At 43.0% G+C, this 24,245-nt stretch overlaps 1 protein-coding gene across 1 annotated transcript in view; it reads left to right on the forward strand.

Moving 5' to 3' along the window:
* The window catches only part of LOC141049756 (alpha-2-macroglobulin-like protein 1), a 163,808-nt gene that overhangs the window by 123,854 nt on the left and 15,709 nt on the right, over positions 1-24,245 (forward strand). Inside the window, exons 23-32 of the mRNA XM_073546483.1 lie at positions 105-188; positions 1,053-1,229; positions 7,917-7,998; positions 8,284-8,443; positions 10,848-10,922; positions 13,537-13,699; positions 17,733-17,947; positions 18,032-18,250; positions 18,372-18,496; positions 20,848-20,938. Coding sequence (XP_073402584.1) covers positions 105-188; positions 1,053-1,229; positions 7,917-7,998; positions 8,284-8,443; positions 10,848-10,922; positions 13,537-13,699; positions 17,733-17,947; positions 18,032-18,250; positions 18,372-18,496; positions 20,848-20,938 — 1,391 coding nt within the window. The remainder of the gene's footprint in view (positions 1-104; positions 189-1,052; positions 1,230-7,916; positions 7,999-8,283; positions 8,444-10,847; positions 10,923-13,536; positions 13,700-17,732; positions 17,948-18,031; positions 18,251-18,371; positions 18,497-20,847; positions 20,939-24,245) is intronic.

Raw genomic sequence — 24,245 nt, forward strand, 5'->3', positions numbered from 1 at the left:
CACATTAATAATGTTATATATTTTAAATGCCTATTCTCTCTTCATGGACATGGCATATCTAGTTAAGAAAATCACTAACTTTTCCCCTTCATCTAATTTTGCAGGAAACCTCTCCAGTAAGACCATTTCTATTACATTACCACCCGCAGTGGTCCCCGACTCTGCCGTCGCTATGTTTTCTGTAGTGGGTAAGGCAAATACTGTACATAGTAAATCATCAATATTCAGAGTGGAAATTAACTCACCATTGTCTTCTGATGTGTACATTGATGCGTTGGTGCGCTAAGACCACACGGATTAATATAATGAAAGGACAGTAGACCATGCTCAGACCCGCCGCTTAGACATGTATGTTACTGGAAATTTGGCGCAACCTTTCAAGCATAGGATTTACCTAGAAACTTGTGATTTGCATCAAAAAGGTGTTAGTGTACCACATAGCCATTTAGTTGAAGTTTGCACCTACTTTGAAGTTTTTATTGCCCTTATTAACTTGCTTATAGCCCAAAAAAGAATGATCATAAAATAATTTGCAAAATTGGGGATGATTTACTATTGCTGTCCAATATTTAGAGACTACAAAGTTAGGGAGAGAATTATCAAAACTTGCAAAGAAAAAAAAAAGTGATGTGGACAAGAAACAGATTAAAGTGTTGAGTTTAGAGGGTCTTTGGGAAATTGAGAGGACCAATCTAATTGGGTATTATCAAAACCTAAGTTCTGCCTTAGACCAGACAGTATGAAAATGCACCAAATTTATCACAGTGGCTGTACTAGATGATAGATTTGGATCATTATCTTATTGGAGGGGTTCAGGTAACTCAATTACATGATAGTCTAATGTAGACATATTTTTTTAATTTTTGGAGATCATAGTGGTGACCTCCTTGACCGCAGCACTACCATCATTTCTGGTTCATGTGTAATCACGTTCTTAAAGATTTGCAAATTAATCATTGTCTACTGTGTCTTCTTTAGCAGAAGCCTTTTTACTGCTCAAATGCTCGTTTTTTTAATCCTAAATGTACCATGTAACATCATATTTCTCACAGGAGATCTAATGGGGTCTGCACTTCAAAGCATTGAACAGCTTCTTCAACTTCCATGTGGCTGCGGAGAGCAGAATATGGTTAGGTTTGTGCCTAATATCTACATCTTGGACTACCTGGCAAGCACAAACCTTCTCTCCGAAGAAACTAAGAAAGAGGGAATCGGTTACATTTTACATGGTAAGCTGGAAAATATAGGTTGGATAGGAGTATAAAAAGTAGAAAATGCAATACGCCATTCGTATGACTTAAAATATCAATATCCAAATGGATCAATGGTGTTGACTTGAAGTTTATAATTAAAGCCTGTCTGTTGTTTCCCTTGACTTCATGTCTGTGCCCATAAGGAATACCATTATAGCTGGTCCTTCTATGACTTGTTTCCTGTATTGTTCACCAATTTTCCACTCTGTATACTCTATTTCTAATTTTCTGTAGGTGGAAGATAGCTCTTAAGATGTCTCCCTTACACAGCATACACTGACATGAGGGATTCTCGTTCTCCTCTCTGTATATAGTACATGTTAAGAAGCAGCAGCAGTATGGAGGACATTATTCAGCAGTACTAAACAGTACAGCTGTGAATACAGCACTGGGGTGAGCAGCAGTATGGAGCACATTATATAGCAGCACTGAGAAGTTTTGCCGTTAATCCAGCACTGGGGTGAGCAGCAGTATGGAGAACGTTATACAGTGGTACTAAGCAGTGCAGCTGTGAATCCAGCACTGTGGTGATCAGCAGTATGGAGCACATTATACAGCAGTACTGAGCAGTTTTGCTGTGAATCCAGCACTGGGCTGAGCAGCAGTATGGAGGATATTATACAGCAGTGCAGCTGTGAATCCAGCACTGGAGTGAGCAGAAGTGTGTGGATATTATACAGCAGTACTGAGCAGGCAGCTGAGAATCCAGCACTAGTGTGATAGAAATCAGCAGCACAGTTCTTTGTGTTCTTGCTGTCAGGAACACCGCACTACACTCGCTCACTGAGCCAGTGCACATGTCTTGAGTACAAAAAACCGTGCTCAAAGATACCAGTGGAGCAGGGCAGCAGCGGTGACAATGCGTACTTCAAACTATCAGGACCTGAAGCATGTGACTGCTGGGGGCGTGGCCTAAGCTCCACAGAGCTAGGAGCTGCAGGGAAACTCCTAGAAAGGTAACTACGGGACAAGTTACCAAGGGGCATAGACAGGGGCGGAAACCAGATCAAGCCGGGGTCAATGCACGAGATAGCAGGACAGTACCAAGGGGTTAGACAGAGCGGATAGTCAGGATGTAGCAATAGATCAGAAAACCAGAATGGGCAATAGACGGTACAATAGGGGCAAACGGTAGCGGAGTAACAATAGCCAAGCCAGGAGGTCAGAACCAGAGAAGACAACAGTACCTAAAATGTGAGACGGAGTTCAGAGTGAGGGGACAGGCCTGGTCATACACGGGAATCAAACAAGCAATGCAGTACACGCACACCAGGGGGGTCGGTCAGACACACAGCCAGAATAACAGTATAGCTGACAGAGAATGCTAGTCTGGAGTGAGCATAAATACCCCTCTCAGATCCAAAGAGAGGCCGGCAAAAGTTAACCCTGTGAGAACAGGACATTAACCATGTCCTAACCATGACAGTACCCCCCTCTTAATGGGGGGCCACTGGACCCCCAGGTTTCTCAGGGTATCTGGTATGAAAAGCCCGCACCAGTTGATCAGCGTGCACCGAACTGGCCGGAACCCACGACCGATCCTCAACGGAATATCCCTTCCAATGGATAAGGTACTGAAGTCTCTGGTGCACCCACCGCGAATCAACGATGCTCCCTACCTCATACTCCAGTTGACCCTATACCAACACTGGTGGAGCCACAGATGAGGGATCTTCTCTAACTGTCCCAACAGGTTTTAATAGGGACCTGTGGAAGATGTTAGAGATTTTGAAGGAGGTGGGCAACTGTAATCTGTATGCCACCGGGTTGATCACCTCTACAATCTTGTATGGGCCAATAAATTTGGGGCCCAACTTCATAGAGGGTATTTTAAGTTTGATGTTACGGGTGGACAACCAGACTTTTTCCCCCACTGTCAACGCAGGATCCACCCCCCTCCTCCTGTCTGCAAAATGTTTGAACTTCTTCTGGGCTTTGGAGATGTTCCCCTGCACCTCCTTCCAGAGGGTTTTTAATTGTTGTACCATCCCCTCGGCACCAGGACAATCTGAATCCATACGGGAAAATTCCCCAAACTGCGGAACAAACCCATAACTGACCTGAAAGGGAGACTTTCCGGTAGACTGATTAATCCGACAGTTGAATGCAAATTCTGCCATGGGTAATACCTCACACCAGTCTTCCTGTCTGGAGGAGGCCAGGCATCTCAGAATCTGCTCCAATGACTGGTTGGTGCATTCAGTTTGCCCATTGGATTCCGGGTGATAGGCAGAGGAGAATGACAACATGACCCCCAACTTCATACAAAACGCTCTCCAAAACCTGGCCACAAATTGCACACCCCTATCCGACACCACATTCACAGGCACTCCATGCAGTCGAACAATGTCCTGTATAAACAAGCGGGCCAAGGTTTCAGCAGATTGTAATGCAGGTAATGGCACAAAGTGGGCTTGCTTAGAAAATCTATCAACCACTACCCATACCACTGAGTTGCCCTTGGAAGGTGGAAGATTAGTGATAAAGTCCATGGACAGGTGTGTCCATGGTTTATCCGGAATTGGCAAAGGCAACAATTCCCTGGCCGGCCGGACCTGAGAGCTTTTAGAGCGCGTGCACACCCCACAAGTATTCACAAACCTTTTTATATCAGTACCCATAGAGGGCCACCAAAAACCCCTAGCTACTGCCCCCCGGGTAGCTGCAATACCACTTAACACAGAATCATGAAATTCTTGAAGGAGTGTGGGACGGAATTGTTCGGGTACAAACAATTTACCTAGGGGTTTATTCCTGGGAGCATGTGCTTCCAGAATCTCTCTCTGTAACTCAGAGGAGATATCGGCTACAACCACTCCCGGTTGAAGAATGGAGGAAGGAGGTTCTGGAGGGGACACAGAATAAAAACTTCGGGATAAGGCATCCGCCTTTACATTTTTAGACCCTGGTCGGAACGTGATGGTAAAATGAAATCGAGAAAAAAAAAGTGCCCACTGAGCCTGCCTGGGGGTCAGTCTCTTAGCAGACTCGATATAGGCCAGGTTTTTATGATCAGTGATGACCGTAATGGGATGAGCGGCCCCCTCTAAAAAATGCCTCCATTCTTCGAAGGCCAATTTAACTGCTAACAATTCCCTGTTACCGACATCATAGTTTCTCTCGGCCAAAGAGAACTTCTCAGAGAAAAAGGCACAGGGTTTGAGGTTAGTCAGGGTAGAGGGGCCCTGTGACAATACTGCCCCCACCCCCACTTCCGAAGCGTCGACCTCGACGATAAAAGGTCTTGACAAATCGGGTTGTGCCAACACATGGGCTGTAGTAAAACACTTCTTTAATGCCAGGAAGAAATTTTTTGCGGCCACGGACCAATTTTTTACATCTGCCCCTTTTAAGAATGAGGGCCGTCAAGGGTTTCACCACCTGCGAGAACCCTTTAATGAACTTCCTATAATAATTAGCGAAGCCCAGAAATCTCTGCAACCCCTTCAGGTCATGAGGCTGCACCCAATCGGTAATGGCCTGAACCTTCCTTGGATCCATGCGGAATCCCTCCTCAGATACAATTCCACCCAGAAAAGATAGTTCTTGCATAAAAAATGAGCACTTCTCCAGCTTAGCATACAAATGGTTCTCCCGGAGTCTCATAAGAACCGTACGCAGATGGTGCAAGTGTGCCTGACTGTCCTCAGAGTAAATCAAGATGTCATCCAGGTAAATGACTACGTAACGTCCAATCAAGTCAGAAAAAACAACATTAATAAAGTTCTGAAAAACCGGAGGAGCGTTAGTGAGGCCGAAGGGCATAACCAGGTTTTCAAACAGCCCCTCAGTTGTCAGGAACGCTGTTTTCCATTCCTCCCCCTCCCGGATCCTTATAAGGTTATAAGCCCCTTGTAGATCGAGCTTAGAAAACCATTTGGCCCCCGTGAGTTGATTGCATAGATCAGGAATCAACGGGAGAGGGTACGTGTTCTTAACAGTAATTTTGTTCAGTTCTCGAAAGTCGAGGCACGGTCTCAACCCACCATCTTTTTTCTTTACAAATAAAAACCCTGCTGCCACGGGTGAGACCGAGGGCCGAATATGCCCCTTGCGAAGGCTTTCTTTAATGTACTCTTTCATAGCTTGGCGCTCAGGCCCGGACAAATTAAACAAACGAGCCTTGGGTAATTTTGCTCCAGGTACTAAATCGATAGCACAATCATATGGTCTATGTGGTGGGAGCGCATCAGCCTCGCTTTCGGAAAACACATCTTTAAAGGCTCTCAGGTACTCCGGAATACCCTCCAGACCGACAGATGACACAAATACAGATTTTATCGGATTGACAAATGGAACCGGGTTACAACACAGACCAATATCATTACATCCCCATCGGGTAATCTCCCCCTTCACTCAATCAATAAGAGGATTGTGGCGTTGCAATCAGGGCATTCCCAATACCAATCCTGCAGGCAGATTATTCATAATGAAACAACTTAAATTTTCCACATGAGTGGAACCCACTTTCATAAAAAAAACTTCAGACATAAAACAAATTCCATCCCGGGTAAGAGGGGATGAATCCACAGCCACAATTTTAACAGGGTCTTTTAACCTGACTGTCCCTATCTTATTAAGAGTCACAACTTGAGCATCAATCAGATTAATGGAGGAACCACAGTCGACAAAGGCGGTGGTCATAACAGGACCGCCAGCAAGTTCCAATTCAACCTGGAGCACCATTTTTATACGTGAGAAAAAATGTACCTGGGAGTCTGGACAACCTCCTCGATTGTTGCCCAGACTCAGTCGTTTCTCTGATGGTTTCTCTGAAGAAGGGCAGGAGGGGCAATTCCTTTTCCAATGTCCAGAGGCTCCACAGTAAAAGCATAGTAGGTTGTCTCTATGGTGCCTTCTCTCTTTTTCCTTAACCGAGACTGACCCAACCTCCATGGGCTCAGATACAGGTGCAGTGTCATACAATTTGGGGTACAAGGGAGACTATTGTTGCATCATTCCTCTAGCACGGAGTCTCCGGTCCATACGGACCACCTGCATCATGGCGTCCTCCAGGGTATCAGAGTGTCCTGCAGACGGTCAGACAAGCCCCTGCGAAACAACCCTCTCAGGGCGGCGTCGTTCCAGGTTACTTCGGACGTCCAACGTCTAAACTCTGAGCAGAACCAGTCAGCAGAGTGCCTCCCCTGTGTCACACTCATCACCATATCCTCTGCCAGACGCACTCTATCAGGCTCATCATAAATGTGCCCCAGAGCCTCAAAGAACAAATTCACAGACATACGCTCAGGAGCAGAGGAAGAGAGAGAGAAAGCCCATGCCTGTGGAGCCCCCCGAAGTAGGGAAATAATGACCCCCACCCTCTGGAACTCATCCCCGGAGGAGCGGGGCCTTCGAGGAAAAAAAAAAGCTTGCATCATTCTCTGAAAGACCTGAACTCCTTTTTATCCCCTGAGAAAGGGTCTGGCAATTTGACCGGAGATTCGGGGACGCTAATGACACATCTCTACCCCCAGAACTAGGAGCCCCTGCAGTGACAGCCCACTGCACAGTATCCACCAACTGTTGCTGGGTATGAGCCATCGTGCGCTGTTCCACATTGAGTTTATGGAACATTTGGGTCAGGTGCTTGACCTGATCAGCCAAAGCTTGTATGGGGTCCATCAGGATAACACACTTTTTTTTTCTCAGAGAAAAAAAAAGAACTGAAACGGTCAGCTATAATGTCAGGAACACCGCACTACACTCGCTCACCGAGTCATTGCGCATGTCCTGAGTACAAAAAACAGTGCTCAAAGATACCTGTGGAGCAGGGCAGCAGCGGTGACAATGGGTGCTTCAACCTATCAGGACCTGAAGCACGTGACTGCTGGGCGCGTGGCCTAAGCTCCACAGAGCTAGGAGCTGCAGGGAAACTCCTAGAAAGGTAACTACGGGACAAGTTACCAAGGGGCATAGACGGGGGCGGAAACCAGATCAAGCTGGGGTCAATGCACGAGATAGCAGGACAGTACCAAAGGATTAGACAGAATGGATAGTCAGGACATAGCAATAGATCAGAAAACCAGAACGGGCAATAGACGGTACAATAGGGGCAAATGGTAGCGGAGTAACAATAGCCAAGCCAGGAGGTCAGAACCAGAGAAGACCATAGTCCCTAAAACGTGAGACGGAGTTCAGAGTGAGGGGACAGGCCGGGTCATACACGAGAATCAAACAAGCAATGCAGTACACGCACACCAGGGGGGTCGGTCAGACACACAGCCAGAATAACAGTATAGCTGACAGAGAATGCTAGTCTGGAGTGAGTATAAATACCCCTCCCAGATCCAAAGAGAGGCCGGCAAAAGTTAACCCTGTGAGAACAGGACATTAACCATGTCCTAACCATGACATTTGCCCTACTTTTAAACTCTACTTTTCACTCTGCTCCTCCCTCATCATCACTTCTGTATAGATTTCAATAGTCAGCTATAATCTGATCACTCAGTGAAATTGCAGTCTCTTGATTAAGATGGATTTTCGCACTTTTTCAAAGTGAGTGATGAGTTCGGTGGGAAAGAGGGTAAAAGAAGTGTCTCATAAGTGGAGAAAGCAAATCTCTTTAAAATGACATACTGCTAAGTTATTTATATTTGCTCACACTATTTGATTATGCAAAGTTTGATGAAATGACCATTTACTTTTATTAAATTCTACCAGGTTATCAAAGGGAACTAAATTACCGCAGAGCTGATGGATCTTTTAGTACTTTTGGAGAAAGAGATGAAGAAGGTAACACATGGTGAGTACCCAAAACTGTAAGGGCTCCTTCAGACGTCCCTTTATCATCAGTCCTTTCTCAGTTCATAATATGTGTACTAGCTGCACGTCTCCCAACACCAAGCATGACAACCTCATAAAAATATATGCAGCAGCCATGCTCGGGGTTGGGAGACACGCGGCCAGTCCATGCATTGTGATCCAAGATAGGACCGATGATCACAGATGTCTGAAGGAGCCATAAATCATCATCATAGATTACATCTTCTGCCCTCTCTCCATGTTCCCCCATTTCTTTTTGCATCAGGCTGTCAGCCTTTGTCATGAAGTCTTTCCATGCATCTTCTCGTTGGCTCCCATTTGTCGACAAGAAATACATCCAGGATATCAATGCATGGCTGAAAGAAAATCATCTTCCCAGTGGACGCTTTCAAAACAGGGGAAAACTCTTTAGGGCCTCTCTAAAGGTGAGATATCACTATTGTGCCCTCACAATAGAAGTGGTTCACACAGTCGGAGAACAGTAGTGAATAACAGGAATGATAGACCACCCAGAACAATCATGACCGCGTATGGCGAATACGAGTTTCTTACCTTGCAACTGCCCCTTCTGCACCCAACCCGTACTTACACCCCTTGAATAAAACATTACTCATCTTCACTCTCTGCATTTGTTATGCAAATGACAATATTCCCGCACATTTTTCCCCCCAAACTCCTCCCTGAGCCCTCCTCTATAAAATTCCTCCCTTCCCCTCCACCAATCTCATCCATTGTCTGAACCCTGCTAGAAACCCTCCCCTAGCCAACTGCATCCATCCAGCTATGCCCATTCCACCCCCCCGTCTTTAAAGGGGTAGTCCAGATTTGGCACGAAAGTCTGCAGTCACTCTATGTGGTTACAGACTTGTGAATCCTCACAGAGCACACTATCAGGATTCTCCGATGCCAGCGCCTGGAGTGAGCCATGTGACCACAAGTATGCAATATCAATACTCCCAGCCACATTCTGACTAGACGTGCTCACTCTCACTCAATGCAAGTGCATTGAGCGAGGCTGCGCACGTCTAGCCAGAATGTGGCCAGAAATAGGCATATCGCCTACTTGCAGTCACATGGCACGCTGGTATTGCCGCTAGCACCGGAGAATCCTGACAGCGTGCATTGTACAGGATGTGAGGATTCACTCATGTGCACTCATATAGAGTGACTGTCCAATTTTGTAACACACCTGGACAACGCCTTTGTATTTAGGGTATACAGAAACACTTTAATGAACGCCCCCATGACTCTATAATGGCACCTTAATTTTTTCTCATGTTACAACAGTCCCTAGGGCTTCTTGCTGATAATAATTCTTTCTTATGCATTGGACCTCTCAATAGTTTCCAACAATGGCTCACCCCTAATGTTTTGACCTCACTTGACTGATGACCGTACAGCAACTTTATGTCCTTGAACTATAGGTTATATGCAGCAAAACCTCTTCAAAGGAACTTTGGGAGAAGACTATTCCTGATCTTGTATAGACTGTAGGTGGTGCTAGTAACTGTAGAAAAAAGAGAGGAACACTTGCTGCAAATTAGGAACACACACCACCAATGTGATCAATAAAATATAAATAAATAATTAAAATTTGCGCTTAATAATGAACCCCCTTAGCTTGTAGTGAACTAAAAAATACACACAAATGAATTGGATTGCTCCAAGTTAGGTAGTTACTACAAGTCTGAATGATATTTGCCAGATAAACGTGGGTTAATACCACGGCTCTTGAGGAGTGCTGTCTTGGCCGGTGACAGACACTCCACGCTCCCCTCTTCCAGCAGCGCGCCGGCGTGCAGTGTGCACGATGTGAAGCTGTGGCGTGAGATGAGCCAACAGGACCTTCGTGATGTCACCGGTCACGTGATAGATTACAGGGAGCGCAGTGGACTAATTATTTATTTATTCCTGATCTTTATCTGTCATGGATATCTCTTACATCCAATATCTTTTGACTCTTTTTCAGAGGAACCATCCATCTTCAAATTTAACGAGTTGTCACACTTGTCTTCCAGATTTGACTCAATCTTTTTTGTTTCCCTGGGGAAAAAAAATCTGCATCGAAAGCTGACATCTTCTCACTCCCCTCTTCCCATTTTGAACACGTGCATGCGCGGTTGTGTATCCATGTGTTAAGGGGAGGAGGAGGCAGCTTTACCAACTTGACTTTTTATTTTTCTGGACAGTTTATCAAAAAATCACAGACAGACACTATTTTCTATTGACACATTGGAAAACTATAATAAATCATTATGTTTTTAAGTGTTACGTGTCTACAGTCCATAATTCCGATATGAAGGCATTACCTGCGTTGCCTGTAAACTATGAAATGATAAATATACTTAAAAAAAAATGTGAGTAAGTTTGTTCAGCTTCAAAAAAAAGCACAGACATCTTTTATGGATAGGGCAAATATGTGCCTTATTTTTCTAGACTGTCCTGTTCTGGACTGTTGGCAACCCTGGAAGTTATCATAGAACCATAGAATGGTAGAGTTGGAAGAGACCTCCAGGGTCCTCGTGTCCAACCCTCTGCTCAATGCAGGATTCACTAAATCATCTCAGACAGATGTCTGTCCAGCCTGTTTGAAGACTTCCATTGAAGGAGAACTCACCACCTCTTGTCGCAGCCTGTTCCACTCATTTATCACCCTCACTGTCAAAAAAAATTTTCTAATATCTAATCCGTGTCTTCTCCCTTTTATTGAGAGAAACAATTGTCAGTCCAGTGGGTATTTGGCCCGTACTGTTGTACTTGGGATATTATTTAGAAGATTAGTGATGGATGTTGAATTGAAGTAACATGAAATCTTTCTATTTTCACCAGGGAGGAGTAAATGATGAAGTTTCTTTAACTGCATATGTCACGGTGGCTCTCCTGGAAACTAGGCAGCATCTGGAGGTTTGATTTTTAGCAATTCTCAATGAACCTTTACATTCTGGTTTCCTGATGTCACATATTAGGGTACTTTCACTTTGCATTCAGGCACCCGGTCAGTGGTCCCGTTGGGGTTTATGTCTATGGCAAAACGGGATTTGAATGCGCCGTCGGGGCCATAGACTATAATGGTGCCGACAGAGCTAATGTGTGCTCTGCTGTGCATCTTTTTTTGAGCGTGTATGCCTACTGGAGACAGACACTCAGAGAAGTCTACTATGTCTTGGTCTTCTCTTCCAGTAGGCGTACACGCTGGAAAAATATGCACACGTCCGCTCTTATAATCTATGGCCCCATCGGCACATACACCCAAATCCAATTTTGGGGGGGTTTGGACGTTAGCCCCGATGGGACCACTGAACGGGTGAATGAACGCAATGTGAAAGCACCCTTAGGCTGGCAGCCCTTTTCGTTCTGCACCGTCTTATCTTGTCTTTCTGCAGGACATTTTCAGATTACCTCTTCTATGAGCTTATATATATTACCTTGCTCTATACAGTAACTGCATCAATTTAGCATAATACAGCACTCAGAGGGGTAACAAATAATAAGTGTAGGAATGGCAGTCGCACTTGGTCCCTTGTGCCTAATGGTGCCCAAAGTTTTGCAATGGTGCCCATGAGCTTCGAGTGACGCCACTGACACAATTTTTGCACATGTGCTTTGTCTACTGTTAATTGGGGGAAAAAATTCCCATCATTACTGTGATCCTATCAATACAAGAAAAGCATTTCTCTCCAGTATAATGATCGCTCCTTTCAGCCTCTTTTACTCAGTCCTATGCAATTTTGGTCTCTTCTCTTCTTACGGCAGACAGAATTTTCCAGCATTGCGGATAGCGTCTCTAACCCCTCATCTCCTGACCTGAGAGATGATAGTTCCTAACACACAGCAATAACCAAGGCTCTTTGTCTATATATTTATCTATCTATCTAGTAGAAAGAAAGGTTGCACTCCAAAAAAAATGTTTTCCTTGTCAAAGGTACACAAGGTTTCGGATCACCCTTGAGCTGAAATGTTGGGTCCCTTTATCATGGAATAAATATTTTCAAGGTTTTTTTGCGGTTTGGAGTGTAACCGTTCTTTCTACTATATTGTATCATTATCCATTTGCCAGTGGATTTGTAGGACGACACCAATATTTTGCAAGACTGGTGCAATTCCACTTTTCTTCTTTTTTATCTATCTATAGATCTATTATCTATCTATAGATCTATCTATCTATCATCTATCTATCTATCTTTAGATCTATCTATCATCTATCAGTCTATCTATCTATCATCAGTCTATCAATCTATCATCTATTATCTATCTATCTATCTATAGATCTATCCCATCTATCTATAGATCTAGCTATATATCTACCTATCTATCATCTATCTATGATCTATATATCCCATCTATTTCTCTATTATCTATCTATCTGTCTATTTATCTGTCTGTCTATCCAGATGCAAACCAAAAGGAAGGAGCACTCCACTGATTAAAGGTGAAAAAAAGTGGATTTTATTCAGACCCACATAGCATGGCGACATTTCGTCTCACACTGAGCCTTTCTCAAGCAGTGAGTCTATCCATCTATCTTTCTATCTATTATCCATCTATCTATCTATCTATCTATCTATCTATCCATCATACAGTATATGTATCTGTGTCTTTCACCTTTCTCGTCCCTGCTTGTTACATGTGGTCGTTCTCCTCTCATTGCACATCGCCCTCTTCACTATTAGATCACCATGAAGCATGGGCAGTTACAGAGCATGGAAGCTACTGAGCATGTGCGTCCATCACTGAAGGTGGACCCACACTCCAGACACAGGCGAGACAACAAGGGGGACTATTACTGATGATGATGTACTGCATTTAAAAATCCGCACACAATTTAGAATTGACATATATTTCAATTTCACTTCTTTTTCACATGCTCTATTGCATTTTAAAAAATACCTTTCATACTGTAACTCTTTTTGGTAAAACATACACCCATTCACCAGGTCTTCACAACAACATTCAGCGTAACGGAACATTCCTCAGACAACCATTAATAATTATATCCTTGATAGCAGCCAAGTCTTGTAAGTGTAGGGATTTCTGCATGTGGCTGGATAAATTGCGATAGTGATGAGCGAACGTGCCCGGATAAGGTGTTATCTGAGCATGCTTGGGTGCTAACAGAGTGTTTTCGACGTGCTTGAATAATATGTTCGAGTCCACGCGGCTGCATGTCTCATGGCTATTCAACACATGCAGGGATTACCTAATAAACTGGCAATCCCTACATGTGTTGCGAGACATGCAGCAGCAAGGACTCGAACATAGTAGCACGTTCACTCATCACTAATCGACATGTTTTGAAAATGTTGCCTCCATTTCTTCAACATTTGCAGATCACTAACATGGCTATCAATCCAATGATTTCCATAATTCCACGACTTTTCCTTCTTGGTCTTGCAGCGTTGAAGAGTGCACAATTCCTGACTCAAGGAAGCTTATTATCCATGTATTATATGTGAAACACACTAGATCATTGGTATATTCTTTTTGGTAAATGTTATGATTTTGTGTTTATCGCTTGCAGAATGAAATGGTAGAAAGTGCACTTCAGTATCTTCGTGACAGTGTTCCCAAAGTAGACAGCCTGTATACAAAGGCTCTCCTTGCTTATGCCTTTACATTATCCAGAGACTTCGAACTAAGAGACGCCCTCCTGAATGAACTGCACGACCGCGCTGCAAATGCAGGTACTCTTCCGATATTCACCATAGAAGAAGAAAGCTAAAAAAGACTTTGAAAGAAATGTTTCCAGGACTCTTGATGGCCTATTGTTAGGATAGCTCCTCAACATGCAATCAGTGGGTAAGCTCTACAGCCTAAAAGTGACAACTAATTAGGAAGTAAGCAGGATTGGTCATGGCAAATTACAAAAATCAATACCTTTCTTCTCAGGGGGCCACTGCCTGACGACTCAAGGTCCCCAAACAAACTGGAAAAAACTCTGATAAATTCACTAATTATGTCAGGATTGGCCAATCATCTAAGGCCTGTTTCACACTTCAGTTTTTTGTGTCAGTTAAAATCCGCCAAAATGGCGGAAAGCAGATCCGTTGCTAAACTGATGTGAACGGATGCCACCGGACCGTTTTTTTTGACGGATCCGATGAATGAAGAATTTTAAAGGAACCGTGAGAGGGGGAGAGGGAGAGAAATTTTTTTTCCAGCCGTCAGAACATACTTTAGGGTTAATTTTCAGGCTGAGTGAAGTCTTTCGGGCATGCGCAGTGTGAAGTGCGGATCCTGCCGCCCGAAAAAACGTTACATGCTCCGTTCGGGCATGTCGGCGGACGTCAAAATTTTGGCGGATCCGCAATAAAACGGATCCAACGGATGGCCATCCGTCAAAATCCGCCGGTAATGCAACTCAATGGGGAAAAAAACGGATCCGCCAAGCAAAATGGCGGATCCGTTTTTTTTTGCAAAAAGGCGGATCTGACTGATGGACAAAAACTGAAGTGTGAAACAGGCCTAATGTGAATGGGAGCCTCCCAATTCTCCCTCGATATCATATATCATTGTCAGAGAAGGAGCTTACCACTGGAATTTCAACAGCTGATCCTTTTGTTCGGTGGAGAATAAAGGCCCCTATTCACATAGCGGGATCATTAGCAAGATCACTGAAACGTCACAGATTTTGTGACACAACAGCGACCTCGCCAGCGCCGGTGTGACACATTGTGGCGACCGACCCCCCGCTGCGATATCGCTGATCGTGCTCGAATGTCCTAGGCCATTTTTTGATCGTTGGTGTCCCGCTGGCCAGCATGCATCGCTGTGTTTGACGCCATAACAACGACGAGCGACCTCGTTGGCGACTCAGAACTCACACTATCGAGGTCTGAGTCGTCAGAATAGCTGCTGTGTGACAAGGTCCCAACGACCGCCGAGGTCGTTATATAGATTGCCGCATCGTTGAGTAGATCTGCCTGTTTGACAGCTTACTAGTGACCATGTAGCAACGTACCAGCAATCCTTACCAGGTCGTATCGTTGTCGGGATTTCTGGAGCGTCGATATGTGTAACGGTACCCTAAGGTCTACCGGAGGAGTCACAGGAAATCACAGGGGCGCTCAGCCAGGTGTTCCTGTGTATAGACGAGTAGGCAGACATTGTTTGGTTGATAGTAGAGATGGACAGATCGATGCTTGGGACTCCGGTCAAGCCAGATCAGTGCCCTGTGACCGGTGCAGAGGAGATCCGTGAGTCTCTTACCTTCTGGGCTCCGAAGCGCGATTAGCTGAGCTGATGCGACGTAATTTGTGTTACCCTGCAATGATACCATCGCGCCTGCCTGGCTAATCAAACGCTGCGCCGGGGATTTCAGAAGGTAAGAGAGTTAGAGTTATGAGTCTGCCGTTCAGAGACTACTGACCGGGCTGATGGACGAGAAATTCGCCCATTTTTAGCTGACAGATATCAGATGTATAATAATATAATAATCTTTATTTTTATATAGCGCTAACATATTCCGCTGTAAACAGTTTGCACACATTATCATCACCGTCCTCGATGGGGCTCACAATCTAAATTCCCTATTAGTATGTCTTTAGAATGTGGGAGGAAACCGGTGTACCCGGAGGAAACCCACGTAAACACGGGGAGAACATACAAACTCCTTGCAGATGTTGTCCTTGGTGGGATTCGAACCCAGGACCCGCTAACCACTGAGCCACCCTGCTGCCCAATACAGTAATAATTTTATTTATATAGCACCATCATATTCCGCACCACTTTACAATTAGTACAATTAGCTGGTATATGGCCAGCTTTACTACTGTTCCTCTCTGAAAACACTTGTGCTCTTGGCAGTGTTCGTATATGGTAGAGGTGATAAAAATCAGCTATCAGCTGTTGAAGATGTATGAGTGTAGTGATGAGCGAACATGATAAAGCGTTATCCGTGCATGCTCGGGTGCTGAATGACTTCGGTGTGCTCGAAAAATATGTTCGAGTCCCTGCGGCTCCATGTCTCGCAGCGGTTCGACAGCCACAACACATGTAGAGATTGCCTGTTTGTGTTGCGGCTGTCGAATAAATACCAGACATGCAGCCTCGGGGACTGGAACTTACATATTATTCGAGCACGCCAAAGTCACTCGGTTAGCACCCGAGCATGCACGGATAACACCTTATCTGAGCACGTTCGCTCATCACTAATGAGCACCTTACACCACTGTCAAGTATCTCGAGTGACAAAAATATTGGTACTTGAATTTAGCATGCCTGATTTTTCTTGAAAAGGAGCCTTACACACATTAGGTGGAAGTTCTATCCATTCCTGCTGCAATTGTCGGGTTTAGACAGCATTACTGTAATATTTAGTAGGTTTTACTGCTACTTTACCGCGTTTGATATTGCTATGTGAATTGGATTAACATGTCACAAAGATATAATTTTTTGGTTTTTCAAATAACCTCATTGATGGTTTGTGTCTCGGGGTCTTTGGATCACTGAAATCAATCCCAGACATCTGTGATAATTATTTGCCAGGTGTCCAATTAAATGAAAACTACTTAAGGATGCTCCACATTATTAAGCAGGCTAGAGGTTTAAAGCAATATGGGAAAGAAAAAATATCTCTGCTAGTGAAAAGTGTCAAATACTGCAATACCTTGGACAAGGTATGAAAACATTAGATGCTTCACAAAAACTTAAGTGTGATCATCATATTGTGAAGAGATTTGTGGTGGATACAGAACACAGATGGGTTTGTGCAGATACAGGCATAATGAGCAAGGTTTCTGCCAGACAAATTAGTCGAATTAATAAGAGAGCAACTACTAAAATATCATTACAAAGCAGAAAACAGGTATTTGAAGCTGCTGCTGTATCTGGAGTCCAGTGACGCTCAAAGTGTAGGGTGTTCCAGGGGCTTGCAGTTGTGCATAAATCTACTATGTGCCCACCCATAAAACATTACTCACAAGCAAAAATGATTGCAGTGGGCTCAGACATACATGAAGACTAATTTTATGCAGTGTTATTTACTGATGAGTGCAGTGCAACCCTGGATGGTCTAGATGGATGGAATAGTGGATGGTTAGTGGATGGCCATTATGTCCCAACAAGGGTGTAACCTCTGCAAAGAGGTTGCGGAGTCATGTTTAGGGTCGGAATCATGGGGACAGAGCTGGTAGCCCCTTTGGGGTCCCCGAAAGTGTGAAAATAACCTTGAAAAAGTATAAAGTAGAGTTTGTTACTGAATACTTTTTTTCTATGGCACAAAAAGTCTAACTATGCCATCCTTAGCAAAATTATTTTCATGCATGACAATGCACCATCTCATGCTGCAAAGCATACCTGTGAGTCAATGGCTGCTATTGGCATAAAAGAAGAATAACTCAAGGAGTGACCACCATCCTCCCCTGACCTCAACACTATGGAGAGCCTTTGGAGTATCCTCAAGCAAAAAATGTATGAGGGTTGAAGGCCGCTCATATCAGAACCGCAGCTCTGGGAGGCGATTCTGCTGTGTATAATTTGGAATAGCGCATTTTGAGTTTGTATACTATTGTCATTGGGAGGTATGTCCAATAAAATTAGATTTATACTCTTAACGGTTGATGATTTGAACATTGTACTGTCTGATTTCAGCGATTTGTTAGATATACTATGACCTAAAACCAACTTCCCCCTTCCCAATCGTATATTAATTGACCTCTTGAAGATACCAGCTATCATACTTCAAAATAAGTGGCCACTGATTTTGATGTTTCTTAGGTGGCAATACTTACTGGCCAACAAGCCCATCTAATCCTACCGAAGATCCTTTGTGGTCTCAACCCAATAGCAATGAGGTGGAGTTAGCTGCTTATGTGCTTCTAGCTCATCTTTCTAAGGACAACCCAACAAAGATGGACATCAATAAGGCTTCTAGCATCGCCTCGTGGATAGCAAAACAACAGAATCCATACGGAGGTTTCGCGACCACACAGGTATACTGTTTGGCCTAGAATTAGGCAATAAGCATTCGTGTTTTGTTCTGTTCCAACATGGATTATATTTTTTCTTCTGGGCAGGATACGGTGGTGGGACTTCAGGCTCTTGCTTTGTTTTCCGAGTTAACCTACTGTAAGCTTGAAGGATTGGAGGTTATGTTTGGCCTAGATGGAGAAAACACGACAAACAGTTTCTATGTCAATGAAAGCTCTCGGTTCCTTCTTCAGAAGAAACAACTTGGAAAGTTGCCTGGAGATTACACGTTGCAGGTCAAGGGTGAAGGATGTGCCTTCTTAAAGGTAAAGACAGGTTTAACTGTGCTCTCAAGATTTCTTACTGTGCTTTATTCCACATAGGGTTATCCAATATAATGAATGCAATAGTAAATCTGTAAATTACCAATTCTCTCCTTTACAATAGGTGACACTAAAGTACAACATATACCCCAATCAAGCCGATTCGTTCTTTCATATCCAAGTGAACCTGACACTAGGAGACAGCATGGATGGATCTAAACGGATGTTAAACTATACTATCTCTGTACGGTGAGTTGGACTAACTTTAGCCAAAAATGCAATTATTTAATTTTTTTTTGGGGGGGGGATGATTGCATATATCTTAATTTTTTTGCCTTCTGAGAGACTGTAATTGTGATACCGATGACCTATTATTAGGATAGATCGTCAATATTAGATTATAGGTGTCCAACTGAGCCCCCCTCTTAACGACCAGCTGTTTTAAGGTCTTGCAGTGTATGGAGCTAGAATTCCACAGCGCCATATACTGGGTAATGGCCATTCTCAGTACTGCAGCTCAGTTTCCGTACACTTTAATAGGAGCAGCGATACAGAGCCCAGAAATGGCCACTACAGTGTTCTGGATTCAGACATTATGGGCTCGATTCATTTTTTCCATTTGTCTAATTTTTGATGTTTTATGCTTGTTTTTCATTTGCACCTAGTTTTCGTGTTTTTTTTTTACACTCACTCCTTTATTTATTTGTCTTTTTTTGTGAACAGGGTTTGAGGTTTCCAAATGTTTTTACCTGATTCATCAATTGCAACTTTTTGAAAGATGCAGCTTCATTTTTTTTTTTTTTTTTTGTTTAGCACAAATGTACATCAGTCTTCCGCGGAGAGATTTTAGGTTCGCCAGAAGTTTTTGTGACCTTTTGCAAAAGGTTTTAAACTGTTTTATGACTTTTTAGTGCAAAAGGGTCAAAGATAAAGGATGATTTGCGCAAAAAAAACATGAACTGTGTGCACGATTTTGGGGATTTTTTATTTTTTGGGGGGGGAGCAACAAATACTTTAAAAAAAAAATGCAAATTATGAATTTGACCTATGTATTTCTTGCAGTTATGGGACCAGCAAACAGTTTTTAGGTGAGGGAGTCCGACTAGTTTAATCTGGATGATCCTAACATTAAGTCATCAATATCTTAGTTGAAAACCCCTTGGACACCCCCTTTAATTATATTATTGACCATAGAGTGCAATTATGCTGTAGCTCTGTTTTTATTATTATATGCAAATACCTCAGTGACATCTTGATTATGTCAGAGGAAAGGTGAGGCTAGCCTGTGCCCCCCTAAAGCGGAAGAAAAACGCACCCACTCCAATATATGCATGGAAAGAGAAACCGGAGTAAATAGGTGACTAGAATAAAAATTCATCTTTATTAATCAATAAAAATATATAAATAGGGTAACGAGCAAGGTAATGGACAGAATCATAACAAGACAACACCGCAGGGTGAAGACAGCAAAACACAGGGTAACATACTGCCAAATTGTGCATAAGCGCACATAAGTGCATACGGTACAGGGCAAGCAAAGTATGAAAATAAAGAGCCAGTGCAAGCTACAGCATCATGTACCTAGGTAAAGACATCCCATAACACTGGTAAAAAGAGACATTTTGCTGCAGTCAGTGTGGGAGAATTAAACCAACTATGGGAGCGATATCTTACCAAAAGTAAAGGCAGAGGCAGAGTGGACCCTGGGCCAGGTGGGGGAGGACCCGACGCGCGTTTCTCGTGTCAAAGACCACACTTTCTCAAGGGAAGTGTGTTGCAAGTGAGATTTTGGAAACACACAATTCCTTCTTATATTTTCTATTGACAGAACAGCAGGGAGTATGTGTTTATAGAAGCAGCAATGAATCTGAGGAAACAGAAAAGTGTCCATAGCCAGTCATCAGGAAAAGATGGTGCACACATCTCAAATCGGCCGAGATGCCCTCCTGTCTTGTGTTTCTGTCTGTGTCCCCAGGAGTAAAATAAAGCTGTAATTAAAGAGAATCTTTTACCATCTAATTTGAAAACAGCATAAAGTAGAGAAAGAGACTCTGATTTCAGTGATGTGTCACTTACAGGGCTGCTTGCCGTAGTTTGGATAAAATCACTGTATAATCAGCAGGGTAAAATCACTACAGGACTAGTAAACCTGCTGCCAGGTAGTCCAACTCCGCCCCACCACTGATTGGCAGCAGCCAATCAGTGGTGTGGGCGGGGTTATACAAAGCTCAGCATTCAGAGAACTTGTAGATCTGCAGCAGATAAAACAGTGATTTTGTCAAAACCACAGCAAGCAGCCCAGTAAGTGACACATCGTTGGAATCATTGCCTCTGCACCTACACCATGCCGCTCTAACATGGGAGATCAAAAGCCGGGTGAAAGATTCCCTTTAAATTCCCCACTCCTAATGATAAAGAAATGACACTGTCCGAGTCCTCATAAAAAAAACTGAAGAGGATTTTGAAGAAAACCAGAAATGTGACTAGTGTGAAAACTGCAATATTTAAGGATTTTATACAGGTAGTCACATGTTAATAAAAAAAAAACTGGTATAAATCTAATTTATATAAAAGGTAACTTGTAATTTATATTGGTTCAGGTACATGGGACAACGGAGCAAAACAAACATGGTCCTCATAGAGATCGAGCTACCTTCTGGTTTCGGAGCAAATGTAGATTCTTTGAAAATGGTGAGTGAAGCAATATTGACAGACAGAGGATAGCATTTCAGTTTCCTGGACAGACAAAAAAAATCAGTTTCGGTGTATTGTCATATCTACTGATTTTGCAAGTTTTCCCACTGACAAAAACATGAACAGTCTATAATTTTAAGGGTAGGTTAATTTTAATCTTGAGAGACAGAATATCAAAAATAAAATCCAGAAAATCACATTGTATAAATTATATAAATTTATTTGCATTTTGCAGTGAGAAATAAGTATTTGATCCCCTACCAACCATTAAGAGTTCTGGCCCCTACAGACCAGTTAGATGCTCCTAATCAACTCATTACCTCCACTAAAGACAGCTGTCTTACATAGTCACCTTTATAAAAGACTCCTGTCCGCAGACTCAACTAATCAGTCAGACTCTAACCTCTACAACATGGGCAAGATCAAAAAGCTTTCTAAGGATGTCAGGGACAAGATCATAGACCTGCACAAAGCTGGAATGGGCTACAAAACCATACGTTAGGTTAGACGCAGGGTGAGAAGGTGCAATACTAAGAAAATGGAAGAAATACAAAATGACTGTTAATCGACATCGATCTGGGGCACCATGCAAAATTTCATCTTGTGGGGTATCCTTGATCATGAGGAAGGTGAGAGATCAGCCTAAAACTACACAGGGGAGCCTGAATAAAAAAGCTGGAGTCTGAACTGAGAAAGTAAGTTAATGTGTATGCACAATGTAAGTGCATATAAACACATGACCTTTACACAGAGAAAACCAAAAACAAAAAAACAAATATCCTAAAATAAAAAATTAAAAAATAAACTGCAAGTAATGCATAAAGGTAATAATAAGGGTATTTAGTAAACATAATTTTGATCAAAATAATGTACAAGCCATCCCAGGGGGAACCTGTTAATGATCTCAAGGCAGAAAACCATTGCTAACACATTACACCATAAAGGTTTAAAATCCTGCAGTGCCCACAAGGTCCCCCCCTGCTCAAGAAGGCACATGTGCAGGCCAGTCTGAAGTTTGCCAAAGAACATATGTATGACTCTATGAGTGACTGGGAGAAGGTTCTGTGGTCAGATGAGAAAAAAATTGAGGTCTTTGGCATTAACTCAACTCGCCGTGTTGGGAGAAAGAGAAATGCTGCCTATGACCCAAAGGAAACCATCCCCACTGTCAAGCATGGAGGTGGAAACATTATGTTTTGGTGGTGTTTCTCTGCTAAGAGCACAGGACTACTTCAAAGCATTAATGGAAGAGTGGATGGAGTCATGTACCGTAAAATACTGAGTGACAACCTCCTTCCCTTCGCCAGGACATTGAAAATGGGTCGTGGCTGGGTTTTCCAGCAAGACAATGACCCAAAACATACAGCCAAGGCTCAATAAGAAGCACATTATGGTCATGGAGTGGCCTAGCCAGTCTCCAGACCTTAATCCCATAGAAAACTTATGGAGGGAGTTGAAGCTCCGAGTTGCCAAGCGACAGCCTCAAAATCTTAATGATTTAGAGATGATCTGCAAAGAGGAGTGGACCAAAATTCCTCCTGACATGTGCGCAAACCTCATCAACTACAAAAAACGTCTGACTGCTGTGCTTGCCAACAAGGGTTTTGCCACGAAGTATTAAGTCTTGTTGCCAAAGGGATCAAATACTTATTTCTCACTGCAAGATGCAAATAAATGTATATAATTTATACAGTGTGAATTTCTGGATTTTCTTTTGATATTTTATCTCTCAATATTAAAATTAACCTACCCTTAAAATTTTAGACTGTTCATGTCTTTGTTAGTGGGCATACTTACACAATCAGCATTGGATCTATTACTTATTTCCCCCCCAATGTAGCTCATAAATATGAATGTAACTGAAATAGTGACGACTTCTGTTGGAAAAAGCTAAAGGCTGAAGCACAGTCATCTGCGTTTGTGAAGGAAAGCGCTGTGCAGCTTCCGCACATAAGGATTCCGGAGTGCGGTCAATAGCGTACTGTACAATAAATTCAATAAGTTGTCTATAATTTGGGACAAGTCCTCCAGCGTGAGAGACCACCATTTTGGCCAACAAATAAGGATCTTTTACAGAAGACCTCCCAATCATCAGCTGAGTGCCATGAGTCTGCAGGCGGTCACTAGTGGAGAAATACGGTATTACAAGGCCTCTATTTAAATAGGTGGAAGCCACTCGGTCTGGTATCTCTAATTTCTGGCTAATAGAGGAGGATGGCTTTCAGGACACTCGTGATGTTCATATGCCGTAAATTGGGGTTATTCTGATGAAACATTGGGTTCCTTCCATTGGATAATCCAGGGATCCAGGAATGGTTCATCAAACTATATAGCTGGGACCTCTAACAATCAAGGCACTGTAGTGGATCTTCAGCAATGTGTGGAGAAAATTGGAGGCTTATTTAACCCTATAAATGAAAAATTCAGTGAATTGGAAGCTTATTTAACCCTGTAGATGAAAAATTCAGTAGATCAGGGGATGGAAATAATTAGTGAGTAGTGAATCCCTGCTCTATACTAAACACATCCCCAAATTCTCAACCCTCTCACCGTGCCTTCGAGCAGCAAGAGTGTCATCTTGGGGTTTAGTGTAATGAGCTTTTCTCGCATCACAAGCCAAAGTTCCCAGCACCCGAGGGGACATAACATATAAAGCAGCTAAACCGTCAGCTGTTGTATGACACTGTATTATATGAAATATTTGATTTACTGGGAACTTGTGGAAATTGTGCCGGATGAAGTGCAGGATAAGCATATGAGCGCCTGGTTAACAGGTCTAGTGAGAGCGACTGTTAGCACAAATTTGGCCTGTAGACTTGGTGACCGGGTCAATTTTCAATTTTTTCCCTTCCTTTCTTACAACAGCCATGATTTTTTTTTTTTTTTGCCATAAGAAGATTAACACACCAGAAATGCTCAAAAACAGCAAAAAGCTGATCCATACCCGATCCTTGTCTTCCCTGCTAAATGTACGTTAGATGAACATCAAATAAACTTTAGATGATTGGGTGATCCCAGCAAAGAGCAAACAGATGAACGGCAAACTAGGGCACACAAATCACCACGTTAACAGACGGAGCTATTTATCTGAAGTATTGCGGTATATATTTCAGTCAAAAAACGGCGGTGCTTGCATGAAAAAACATGAATATTTCAATGTGAAATGAAAAAAGAAGAAATATGCAGCACTCACCGATATAGCTGAAAAACTGTGCGTCTTTATTTCACATGAATTCCATCAATAGCTATGTGGACATGCAGGACGTTAGAGGAATAGGTGCCGGACAACGGCCGTTTCGCGATT

The sequence above is a fragment of the Dendrobates tinctorius genome, unplaced genomic scaffold (assembly GCF_039654945.1).
Source record: "Dendrobates tinctorius isolate UK_male_01 unplaced genomic scaffold, ASM3965494v1 ptg000147l, whole genome shotgun sequence".
NCBI lineage: Eukaryota > Metazoa > Chordata > Amphibia > Anura > Dendrobatidae > Dendrobates > Dendrobates tinctorius.